The sequence below is a fragment of the Narcine bancroftii genome, chromosome 2, assembly GCF_036971445.1.
Source record: "Narcine bancroftii isolate sNarBan1 chromosome 2, sNarBan1.hap1, whole genome shotgun sequence".
NCBI classification, from domain to species: domain Eukaryota; kingdom Metazoa; phylum Chordata; class Chondrichthyes; order Torpediniformes; family Narcinidae; genus Narcine; species Narcine bancroftii.
Window position 1 is genome coordinate 174,511,003 of NC_091470.1, and position 12,452 is coordinate 174,523,454.

Below are 12,452 nucleotides of genomic sequence, written 5' to 3' on the forward strand. Positions count from 1 at the left end.
GATGGATGTGGTTTCAATGGAGGGAGGGCAGAGAAGCTTCAGCAACATGTTGCCTGGATGGGTGGACTTTAGTTTGGGGAGAAGTTGCATAGGTATCTTATCCTCGGAGCTAAGGCTGAGAGGTGACATTGAAAGGGTAGTCAGGACCTTTATACTGTGGCAAGGAGACATAGAATAAGCAACAATTTACAGGAAAGAAGGAATTTTAAAGGAAATTTGAGGGGAAAGCTTGTTTCTATGCAGAGTGTGTTTGAGGTGGTGGTCTAATCAGATACAACCAGCTTGTTTGTATGACAGAGACTGGCACTTGAATTGCTAAGGCAGAGATGAACCGAATATGGTCAAATTGGATCCGAGTAGATGGGCAAAGGGTGCGGATGTGGGGAAAAGAGCCAGTTTCTGTGCTTTATGATCCCAGGACTTTGGCACAGTCCTTGCCTTTCCATCTCTAAATTTCCATCCTCTTTCTGCCTGCCTATCCCTTCTGTCTACCTGCTCCACTCTCTGTCTCTCTCTATTTTAAATATAAAAGCAGATTTTAAATTTAGACATGCAGCACTGTAATAAAATCTTTCTGGGCTACGAGGCCCTGCTACCCAATTACATCCCAGGGTTGAAGGGTGGGAGGACAGCGGAGCACCTGGAGGAAACATGCGCGCGTGCGCACACACACACACACACACACACACACACACACACACACACACACACAGACACCCCCCCACACACACAGACACATACACACAGTCACACACACACACAGTCACACACACACACAGACATAGGCACACACACACAGAGACACTCCCCCACACACACAGACATAGACACATAGACACACACACACGCACACACACAGACACCCTCTCACACATACGCAGACATAGACACACAGAAACACTCCCCCACACATACAGAGAGACATACACAAAACACAGACACCCCCTCACACACACACACACACACACACACACACACACACACGCGCAGACAGATAACCCCGCCCACACAGAGGCATAGACACAGATACAGACACTCCCACACACACACAGACGTAGAGACAGACACTCTCCCCCCACACAGACAGACACACACAGAGACACCCCCCACACATACAGAGAGAGAGACACACACAACAGACACCTCCTCACACACACACACACACACACACACACACACACACACAGATAACCCCACCCACACACAGAGGCATAGATACACGCACAGACAGACAGACACACACAAACACAGAGTCACCCCCTCCCACACATACACAGACAGACATGGACACACACACACACAATATATACAAACTCCTGACAGACAGCGCCAGATTCAATCCAGGGTTGCTGCCGCTGTAACAATGTGAGCTAACCGCTCAGCTAACTGTGCTGCTCCATGTCCCCCTCACTTCCTACCTTTTGCTCTAACTTTCCCTCTCCACTCTTTGTTCATTTCTCCTTCTCTCTTACACAACATCTCTCCTTCCCTCTTTAATGTCCTCTTGCCCTTTCAGTCTCCCTCCTCCTGCCATTGTGTGTCTCTGCCTCCCCACCCCCCCCTTTGAAGACCTGTTTCAGTTTCCCTCTTCACCTCTCAGTCACTAAAACAGTTTCTGTGGCAGACTCGTGTTCCCTTTCACTCCCACTTATTCTCTTCCTATGAATGTTTCCTTCTTTCTCTCTCTCTCTCATTTCCTTCATTTCTCCTGAATCGTAATCTGCTTGTCCTTTCTCTCTTTTTCTAATTCTGCCTTTTACTCTCTCTGTCACCTTCTCTGGACCCCTATGTTTCGCTGACACCCACTCTGCTCTCAGTCTCTCCCTCAGTAAGATCTACTCCCCCACTCCATTTTTAAGTCCATCATTTTACCCATCTTCTTCACTCCCACCGTTTTTGCTTCATGCTCAAAGCCCTGTATTTTGATGGAGATCTTTCTAATGCATTAATGTTGGAAATACACTGGCTACAACATTCTGACTTCTTGGAGATTATTAATGTCTGCGTAATTTAGGATATAGTCAGCAAACCAGTGAGTGAGCAGATCTCAAAAGAACATTGAATGCTTGCTTTTAGCACTGACATTCTCTGCTATTTAGGATTTCATTGGACAATATTAAAAGAATTTTTCTCCATTGGACAATATTAAAAGGATTTTTCTCCATTTTATAATGTGCTCCAGAGATGTTCTGAACATTTACTTCAGTAGTGGGCACTCTTGGTCCTTTCATTCCTTCCTTAAATTTCTTTGTGACCCTTCATTTATTGGCTTGGGCCATGCATAACCAAGGGACTCCATCCATCATGGTCAGATGGTCTAGAAACTTAGGAAATTACAGCAGGAGGGGGGCATTCTGTCCTTCACGCCTCTCTGTCAGTATGATCCTGCCTGATCCTCGATCTATGCCCCTGTATGAATCTAGAAACTGACCTCCTACTTTCCTCGTTGATATTTGTGGCCTTGCCCTTCACGCCTCTGTAGTGGAGAACACTACAGGTTCACTATGCTTTGTGTGAAGATATTCCTCTGCATCATCTTACCCTGGGTCCTAAGACTGTTTTCTTCTTTTAGATCTGTCAGGCAGGAGAATAGTCCCACAGCCCAGCCTGTCAGCAATTTGTACTTGAACAAAAATTCAAAGCAATCTTAAACTTTATAATACAGACAGCTCAATTTTTTTTCTGTACAGTGTGAATTGTTTCATAAAATGTCAATTTTTGTTGGCAAGTTTAACAAAGAAGATTTGTGTTTTACAAGCAACAATATTTGAACTCTGTTCTGTGAGGTATCAGCAAAGATCATTGGTCACTGGGTAGAAATTGACAGTCAGTCATTGGATTCAATTACACTTGGGGTTGTCTTCTGACCTATTCGCCATCGTGGTGAGTGTCTTCACACCACACGGATGAGACACAAAATAACCATGCAATGTCTTCCTGGCCTCTCCATACACATATTGCAGTGGAGTTTTAACCTAGCTGGTCATCTTCCACATTAAAAATTCAAGTAGAAGTATGTGTGTGACAGACCTGAACGTCAATCCCCTGTCAACAAACATATGCTGTACATTATAAAGATTTAGTAAAATGTGAAAGAACTCTCTTTGTGAGAGCAGAATAAAATAATTGTGGTGTGTTTTTTCTAAACTCAGCCAGTATCGTCTCGCCTATTGGACCAGGATAATGACCATTGGGGAAAAGTGCACTACAACAACATTGAGGTGTTGAAGGTCAGAAAATCTTTACAAGTTCTAAGGAAAGAATCAAAGGAACAGCTTCAAGTCACATTTCCATCTGACAAAGGTTCGACAGTTGCCAGCGTAGCCTCTTCTGCTGGTCTTCGGCTTTTCTCTCGGAGAGATGCACACAACTTGCGTTGAAAGCCTCTGAACTTGCACTACCTCTAGTCCCTGAAGTTTTTTCTTGCACATAAATGGCTGTGAACAATTCTGATATGTATACTTCCAAACTGAGTTCATTATACACATCATTTTGTTGTTTTTATGGTAGTTTCAGTAAAAATAATGTCTCTGGCACCTTGGTCACAATGTGAATGATCACACAAAGTGTTTATGGTATTTAAAGACCGTGAGTTAAATGCAGGGTCCCTTAATATCCTGTTCATTTTATGTACAGGTGACTGAACCCTTTTAAAGGGTTTTCCTGGATTAATGTAAATACTTATCTTGTTTCACACAGTTTATTCAGTTTCCACTGAAGCTCTCGGAAGGGCTGTGAAGGTTCAGGAGCAATGCCCGAGTCTCACAATGATTCCTGGTTTGAGATTACCCAGAATGGTGGTCTGGAAAGTCTTTATAGAGACCGTACCCGCTATCAGACTTCCATCGACTGAATTTGATTCATTTGTGATTGCATCATCTGAATACTGTTCAAGATTTTCTTCTGATGTCCTGCCAAGGTTACACCAACTCGAAGCATGTCCCTAGTGGGAAAGAAAAGGGGATCGTAAGGAATGTGAAATCTACAGGATATTCTCTCCCGCTGGATTACGCAACCGGAATCACTGCTTATTCAGTAGCGACATGGGTTATTGCAGTAATTGCAGTGGAAATAACCAAATCTGTAATTTAACATTTTCATTTATGGAATTTAAGGTAGATCTGAGATATTTATATGATTCAATTCATTGCTATTTCAAATTCAATCTGCCATTAGTTTTTCCATTGCTTGGCATTGTTATCAATCTCTTCGAAAATTATAGAGGGTGCAGGAGAGATCTTAAGAAAGCAGCTTGGAAGGTAAAAAGGGGATTTGAAATGGCTCTTTTGATAAAAGAGAATTCCAAAGCCTGCTCTGGAAGGTTCAAAAGTTCAGATTTGTTGTCAGAACAGGACATCACATACAACCCTGAGATTCTTTTTCCTGTGGGTGAGGCAGAATTACAGTGGAATCCCCATTATCTGGGAGCTGGGTGGATCATGGATGCCGCATATGTGAATTTTCTGGTTGACTGAGACACACTGTTTCAATGCTAACTAATACACCTGCATTAAAAATACACAGTTTAAAAGACAAAACTGCCAAATGTAAAGTAATTTGAAAATAAAATCAGTATAGTTGTATTTAATTATGTGAAGTTCACTTTAATCAGGTAATTAAGATACAAACTGCAGTCACTGGTGCTGTGACAGCGTGGCACTAGTCACCATGCTGCCATCATAACTGACCCACATCCTCCCACAAGTTTATGAACAAGGCCTTAAAGATATACCCAACACTAATAAAAATATAGTCCCTAACTAGGCAGGGATAGGGAGACTCTCTGGGAGAGTCTCCTCAGAGGCAAGCAGCATTAGCCGGCTCTTCATCCTGGGCGCCGCTGCCGGGGCACTCCGCAGGCTGAAATGTTTGCTCTCATCTTTACCAAAGGGTCGTGTGTTGCTTTGGAGAACAGTTACTTTTACAATTCAGTGTATTTATTTATTTATTTCCTCGATTTGGGGATTTGATAGAAGTATTTAAGATTTAAGATTATGAAAGGGTTAGACAGAATGGATGTGGATAGACTATTTCCGTTAAGAGGAGGAAAGATTAAAACAAGAGGACATGAGTTAAGAATTAAGGGGCAGAGGTTTAGAGGTAACATGAGGGGGAACTTCTTTACTCAGAGAGTGGTAGCTGTGTGGAATCATCTTCCGGGAGAAATAGTGGCGGCGGAGTCAATTGTATTATTTAAGAAAAGGTTGGACAGGTATATGGATGAGAAGAAGATGGAGGGTTATGGGCATTGTGCAGGGAGGTGGGACTAGAAAGGGGTGTTTGGTTCGGTGCGGACTAGAAGGGCCTAATGGCCTGTTTCCGTGCTGTAATTGTTATGTTATGTTATGTTATGTTATGTTCTTTTGCCAAATATTTAGGTTTCCGGTTGACTGAATTCCAGATAATGGGATTCTACTTTTTACCACTTGACTGCAGTGCAAAAAACTATACTCAAGAAGATACCTAGACATGTAAACAAATAAAGAAATGTGAACAAACTGACTGTGCAATACAAAGAGAAAAATAATCAATAAAGTGTAAAGTAAAAATCCTTAAATGAGTTCCTGATTGAGTTTGTTGTTGAGGAGTGTGATGGTGGAGGAGGAGCAGCTGTTTCTGAACCTGGTGGGGCAAGTCTTGTCACACCTATCCAATAGAATGGATGGAACATTGGTTTCATGGTACAAAGCTGAGGGTGATGGTGGAAGGTTGTTTTCTGGACCAGAAGACTGTTACAGGGTTCGGTGCTGGGACCATTGCTGTTTATATTGTATACAGTTCTGGTCACCACACCCCAGAAAAGAATTTACAAGAGATTGATAAGCATGGTGCCTGGAATGGAGGCACCTACGAGGAGAGATGGTTGGGCTCAGTTAGGATATTTGGACGCAAATTTAACCATTCTACAGTAAAACTGCTGGTATCGGGAATTCAAGCAACCGGCAGCCTCAAGGAACTGGCAAAAACATAAAGGAAAATAAATAATAAAATTTTTAAAAATTGCATCTGAATAAGATAATAGGTAAAAAATATACAAGTTTAAAATTGTAAAAGTAAATGTTCTCTGAAGCAACACATAAAGATGGGAGCCAATATTCAGCCAGCGGAGGCCCTTGGTCAGGCTTTGCTCGTAGCAGCTGTTTGAATAAAGTTGTGTGAAGCAGCAATGGCGTCGCCCACGGTTAATGCCGCTCGCCGTTGGGGTGCCTCTCTTAAACTGCCACCTTATCCCTGCTTAGTAAGAGTCGACCCGGTCAGAGACTTTATCTGTAAACTTTGGGGGGGGAAGGAGGGTTAATTGTCTATAATGTTATTGTTTGTTTTTCAGGCAGCTCCGTGGAGGGAGAGGAACCTGCAGATGCAGTAATGGTTAAACGGTTTCAAACAATGTGACCGAAAATAAAGTTAAATGTGTTACGGATCATCTATTCGTGCAAGTGAAGTTTGTTCAGTGTAAGTACAGGATAGCACTTTTGTCTTTTAAACTGTTTATTCTTAATGCCTATGTATTAGTTAGGCATTGTAAGAGTGAGTCTCAAGCAATGGGAAAATACACTTATCCAGCATCTACTAATCCCCATAGGTTCCGGATACCAAGGGTTCTGCTTTATATATTGACAGTGTGCTTTACATGGACTTTGGTAAGGGCTTTAACAATGCTGGTGAAAATCGGCTTGACATTGAGAGGCAGGGTGATGGTGGACTTCTGTGATGCAAAGCCTTTGAGGTTTTGCTTCAAATTTACAGATTCTTGTTTGGAAACTGTGGGGAGTTCTGGCCAACACATTGTTGGAAGGATGTTGTCTGGGATGGATTGCTTCAGTCTGAGGGAGACACTGGATTGGCTTGGAGCACGGGAGGCTCTTAGAGGAATTTAAAATTCTGGGAGGCATATAGATGAGGCAGATAGGAAGAAAACTTACCCCATGGCAGAGATGTGTGAGACCAGAGGCTGTAGGTTCAGGGAAAGGTGCAAGAGGTTTAGTGGGTTGTTTTTTTTTATCCCAGAGGGTGATTCCACACATCTGTACAGCATGACTCAAGAATTCTATATAGAATCATGCAAGACAAAATTGCAAACTTACTCTGCAGTCATTTGAGAGACAATGTTGAATGATGTGAAGCCTTCATTCAAAAAGTTTTCTTTATATTGACCCATCTTAATGGCCTCCAACCAATCACTTACAGTGGAAAAGCTGGAAAAATCGGGAACTGTTCGGTCGAGCAAAGGTAAAGTGACCCTGAAAACAGAATTCAGGAAATTGAGCATAGACATCTGAATCTGGTCAAACTTCACAGAAATATTCACGCTGACTCCAATGAGCGCACCATTCTCAGCATCTCTTTAAATGGTGAGATATTCAAAGGTGTTGGTGTTCAGACGGACCCTGGTGGCCTTGGATATTTACTGAATGCTAACGTGAAGCTACAGCCAGCAGTTAGATTGACCAAAAGTGTGTGATCTTCACGACAAGAGTATTTAATTGCAAAGGTAAAGACACTATCGGGGATCTCATAAGCAGCTGGGAAATTGTGGTGTTGTCTCCCTACTGAAGGAAGGGCATTCTTGAAATAAGGGGAGTCAATAAAATGTTCACTGAATGGTGAATATGAGTTGTGGGTTGTTGTAAGAAGAGAAACTATTTAGACTGGAACTATACCACAAGTCTAGAAGGATCGGAGATGTCCTCGTTGAAAATGATAACATCCTTCAATTCGGCCCTACAAGTCCGGGTCGCCCAATTAACACCCCATTAACCTACACCCCAGGACGTTTTTGAAGGATGGGAGGAAACTGGAGCCCCTGGAGAAAACCCATGCAGATATGGGGAGAACGTACAAACTCCTTACATCAGTGCAGTATTCAAACCCAGGTACGGTCCCAATCGCCACAGCTGTACAGGAACTGTGCTAACCGTTACACCTACCGTCCTGCCTCAAGAGCTTAACAAAGTCAAGGCAAGGATGGGTTCTCGATGTCACATTGCCATGATATCTAGAACCCAGGATTCACAGTTTCGAAGTAGCAGTTGAACCAATTGCAATAAATCTGTAGAATTCTGTTTCCAAGTGGGTTCTGGAGGTTCAGTTGGGAGGATTTTCCAGAGGTCGATACAATTTTAAATATTAAGGAAGTGAATGTGTTGGGGTAAAGGATAGAGTGAAACACGCAAGTCTGCAGCCGCTGTGACTGTAGTCAAAACACAGAAATGCTAGAGGAACTCAGCCGGTCTCACAACGTCCATAGGACGTCACTGATGTTTCGGGCCAAAGCTCTTTCTGTACCTCCTGTGGACATTGAGAGACCTCCTGAGTTCCTCCAGTATTTCTGTTTTGGGTAAAAGATGTGACATGATTGTTCATACTAAAGGCCTTCTCTAGTTATATAGAGTAGCTACATTAATTCCATGGGGTTTGGCCCCGTTTATGACGGACTGCTTCACTAAAGATTTTTGCCTAATAATGAAGAAGCTTCAGCCAATCAGACGTACATGCAAATTTCCATGTGAATTCATGCACCTCCCGTTCCTGAAGTTCAGAATAAGATGGAAGCAAGTCCCGGATAATCAGGGGAGAAATAAGAAAGAGTGCTCCTACCCCGAAGGTAATGGTGTCAGGGTCTTTAAACTGTTTGGGTTCCTGATCAGTTTATCCAAGGTGTTCACAATCTGCCCAAACTTCGGCCGATTATTCCGGTCCTTCTGCCAACAGTCGAGCATTAGTTGATGGAGAGCTGTTGGACAGTCCATGGGTGGAGGGAGGCGATAATCCTGTTCGATCGCATTAATCACCTTTTAAATTTAACCATACAAACATGGTGAGACAGGAGAAGGGACTCCTGGAACCGTCAGGCTCACTGAACAACCACATCTTATAATCTTATAATACAAAGCAACGTACAATGTGGAAATCACAGCAGAACAAGTGCATTGTTATGGACTGCAGGCCAGTTCTAACAGGTAGCTCAGGGTGAGTGGGAGAGAGCTGGGAGAGAGGGAGGGAGACAGGGGGAATAGGAGGGAAAGTGTGGTGGGAGTGGGGGGGATAGAAGGAGGGAGAGAGCAAGGGAGAGTGAGGGGGGAGTAGGAGGGAGAGTGAGAGGGAAACTGTGGGGAGAGGGAGGGGTAGTGAGGGGGAGAGGGAGGGGTAGTGGGGAGGGGAGGAGAGGGAGGGGTAGTGAGGGGAAGTGGGGAAAGGGAGGGGTAGTGAGGGGAAGTGGGGAGGGAGGGGTAGTGAGGGGGTGGGCGAGGTAGTAAGGGGGAGAGGGGGTAATGAGGGGGAGGGGGGCAATGAGCAGGAGAGGGGAGGGGAGAGGGAGGGGTAGTGGGGAGGGGAGAGCGAGGGTAGAGGGAGAGTTGGGAGGGGAGGAGGGGTAGTGAGGAAGGGAGAGGGAGAGGTAGTGGGGAGGGGGAGAGGGATAGTGAGAGGAGGGGCAGAGGGAAGGGTAGTGAGGGGGGAGTGGAGAGGAGGATTGGGAGGAGTAGTGGGAAGGGGGAGAGGGAGGGGTAGTGAGGGGAACAGGGAGGGATACGTTTACCTTCTGTGACTTTGTATTGCAGGACTCTGGAGTTATTGGTTTTAAACAAGATTCAGTTTTGAACCTTCCTCTCACCATTGTTCCTGCCAATTTCTCTCCATATGTACCAATACCCCATTGCAGACTCTACAATACACTTGATCCCTTCATCACTGATAGAACATGTGGTGGGGGCCTGTACTGTGCTGTCATGTTGTATGTTCCATAAATAGTTGAAACCTCAGTACTGGTTCCAGTGGTGTCCCACTGCTGACACCTTGTCTTCCTGTAAAAGACCAGCTTCTCCTGGTTCCGTTTTGTCACTCTATCTGCATCACACCTGACCTGCTCAATTTGTTCTTGGCAAGTGCTCCTGAAGTGAATCTGATACTGAGTCTCATCTGACTGGTCAGCGGCTACTGGGTTTCATCCCTTCCCCCTGTTTGAAATACTTATCTACTATTTAGAACCATAGGACGCTACAGCCACTCTAGTCTGTGCTGGCCATCATTTCGCTAGTCCCACTGACCTGCTCCCATTTCATACCCCTCCAGACCTCGCCCATCCATGTATCGATCCAATGTATTCTTAAAATACAAGATCAAGCCTGTATTTATGCCCCTAATGTTTCCCCTTTCAGCTTAAATCTATCTCCCCCAATCTAAGTTGAAAAAGCCTATTTGCTTCCACTTTGTCTATACTTCTCATAATCTTGTAAACCTCATTCAAATCTCCCCTCCGCTCCAAAGAATAAAGTCCGAACCTGTTCAATCTTTCCCTGTAACTCAACTCCTGAAGACCCAGCAACATCCTTGTACATTTTCTCTGCACTCGTTCAATCTTACTGATATCCTTTCTGTAGTTTGGTGCCCAGAACTGCACACAATACTCAATATTTTGATTTATGAATGCCAAGATGCCAAAAGTTTTCTTTATAACCCTGACGTATACGATGCCACCTTCAGGGAACAATGTATCTGTATTCTCAGATCTCTCTGCTCCTTCACATTCCTCAGTGCCCTATCATTTACTGTACATCTCCTATCTGGGTTTGCCCTTCCAAATGGCATCACCTCACACTTATCCGCATTAAAGTTCCATCTGGTATTTTTTGGCCCATTCTCCCAGCTGGTCCAGATCCCTCTGCAAGCTTTGAAAATCTTCCTCACTGTCCACAACACCTCATATCTTTGTGTCAACAGCAAACTTTCTGATCCAATTCACCACATTATCATCCAGATCATTAATATATAAAACAAACAACAATGGTCCCAACACGGATCCCTGAGGCCTCCAGTCTGAGAAGCAACCGTCCACTATTACTCTCTGTTTTCTCCCACACAGCCAAATTATGAATCCAGTTTAAAACCTCTCCATAGATACCTAGTGTCATAATCTGCTGAACTAACCTCCTATGTGGGACCTTGCCAAAGGCTTACTAAGGTCTACGTAGACAACATCCACAACCTTTCCTTCCTCTACCTTCTTAGTAACCTCCTCAATTTGAAAGATGTGTTGATGGCACAATCTATATCACATGGACTCAGTTGACTTTACAGTCATTTTCACAACCTTGTTAAAATTCCTCAGATAAAATAACATCAGAGTAATTAACGCACATCTTGATTGGTCATGTCCCAGTAAGGCCTCTCTCCATAGGACATTACTTCCCACATGACGATACCATAACTCCACACATCACTGGCTGACGTGAACTTCCTGTACTGAATGGCCTCGGGAGCTGTCCAGCGTATTGGAATTTTCCCTCCCTGAAAGGAAAGGGAAGCACTTTAAAGCACAAGAGACATACAAGTTAAACAAGGTAGTCTGCAGAGGTATGATTTGTATTGCAATACATGAAAGTGCTGGAGAAACTCTGGCCACACAACGTCCACAGGAAGCAAAGAAATATAGCCAACAATTCGGGCCTGAGCCCTTCATCAAGGTAAGAGCAAAGAGCAGACAGCCACCTGAATAAAAGGAGGGGAAGAAGGGGTAGAGGGAAGAGCACAGGGAAGAGGTGTATATGGGTGGGAGGGGTGGAGAAAAAAGCTGAGGTGAAAGGAGGAGGGAGGTAGCTCTCTGAATGGAGAGGGAAGGGGGTCTGGAGCTGGAGGAATGGACAGAGGGATACAGAAATAGAGAGAGACAGAGAAGGGGCCTAAAAGAAACCGGAGATGTCAATGTCAATGCCAACTAGTTGGAGGGCGCCCAGATGAAACATTAGGTGCTGTTCCTCTGATTTGTAGGTAGTAGTGATTTGCCATGCATGAGTTCATGGACAGATACATTCATGTGAGGATGGGGTGCAGAATGAAAATGGTTGACCCCCGCTGTTTCAGTGGACAGAGCAAAGAATCTCAATGAAATGATCTCCACGTCTGTGTCCAGCCTCTCTAACGTAGAGGAGACCACAATGAGGGAACTGGATGCAGTAGATAACCCTGGAGATTCACAAGTGAAGTCTTGCTTCATTTGGAAGGACTTTTTGGGGTCCCGAGTGGTGGTGAGGGAGGAGATGCAAGCGCAAAGGCAGCATTTCTTGAGGTCACATGAGAAGGTACCAAGGGGTCGATTAGTGGGGAGGGATAAGTGGTCGAGGGAGTCATAGAGGGAGTGGTCTCTGTGGATGGCCTTAAGGGGAGAAGGAAAGATGTGTACGGTAGTGTGATCATGTTATAGGTTACAGAGATTGCAAAGAAACATTCATATTTGATGCAGAGGCTGGTGGGGTAGTTGGTGCAGACAAGGGGAATCCTGTCCTTGTTGCATCTAGGGACGGAGGGATCCAGGGAAGATGTGCGGGAGGGAAATGGAGGAGATGCAGGTAAGGCTGAATTGATGGTAGTAGAGCGGATGCCATGTTCTTTGAAGAAGGAGGATATCTCGGATAATCTGGAATGGAAGACCTCGCCCTGGGAGCAGATCTGATGGA

General features: G+C 44.4%; 1 protein-coding gene across 5 annotated transcripts in view; it reads right to left on the bottom strand.

The window, feature by feature from the left end:
- Positions 1-2,674: 2,674 nt before the first annotated feature.
- LOC138754625 (ephrin type-B receptor 2) overlaps positions 2,675-12,452 on the bottom strand; it is a 196,389-nt gene continuing 186,611 nt past the window's right edge. For all 5 annotated transcript variants that reach the window (XM_069919168.1, XM_069919167.1, XM_069919172.1 and 2 more), the window contains 4 exons: positions 11,137-11,286; positions 8,599-8,792; positions 7,086-7,241; positions 2,675-3,943 (listed from right to left, as the gene is read on the bottom strand). In XM_069919168.1, the coding sequence (XP_069775269.1) occupies positions 3,835-3,943; positions 7,086-7,241; positions 8,599-8,792; positions 11,137-11,286 (609 nt within the window). In that variant the 3' untranslated portion in view covers positions 2,675-3,834. The remainder of the gene's footprint in view (positions 3,944-7,085; positions 7,242-8,598; positions 8,793-11,136; positions 11,287-12,452) is intronic.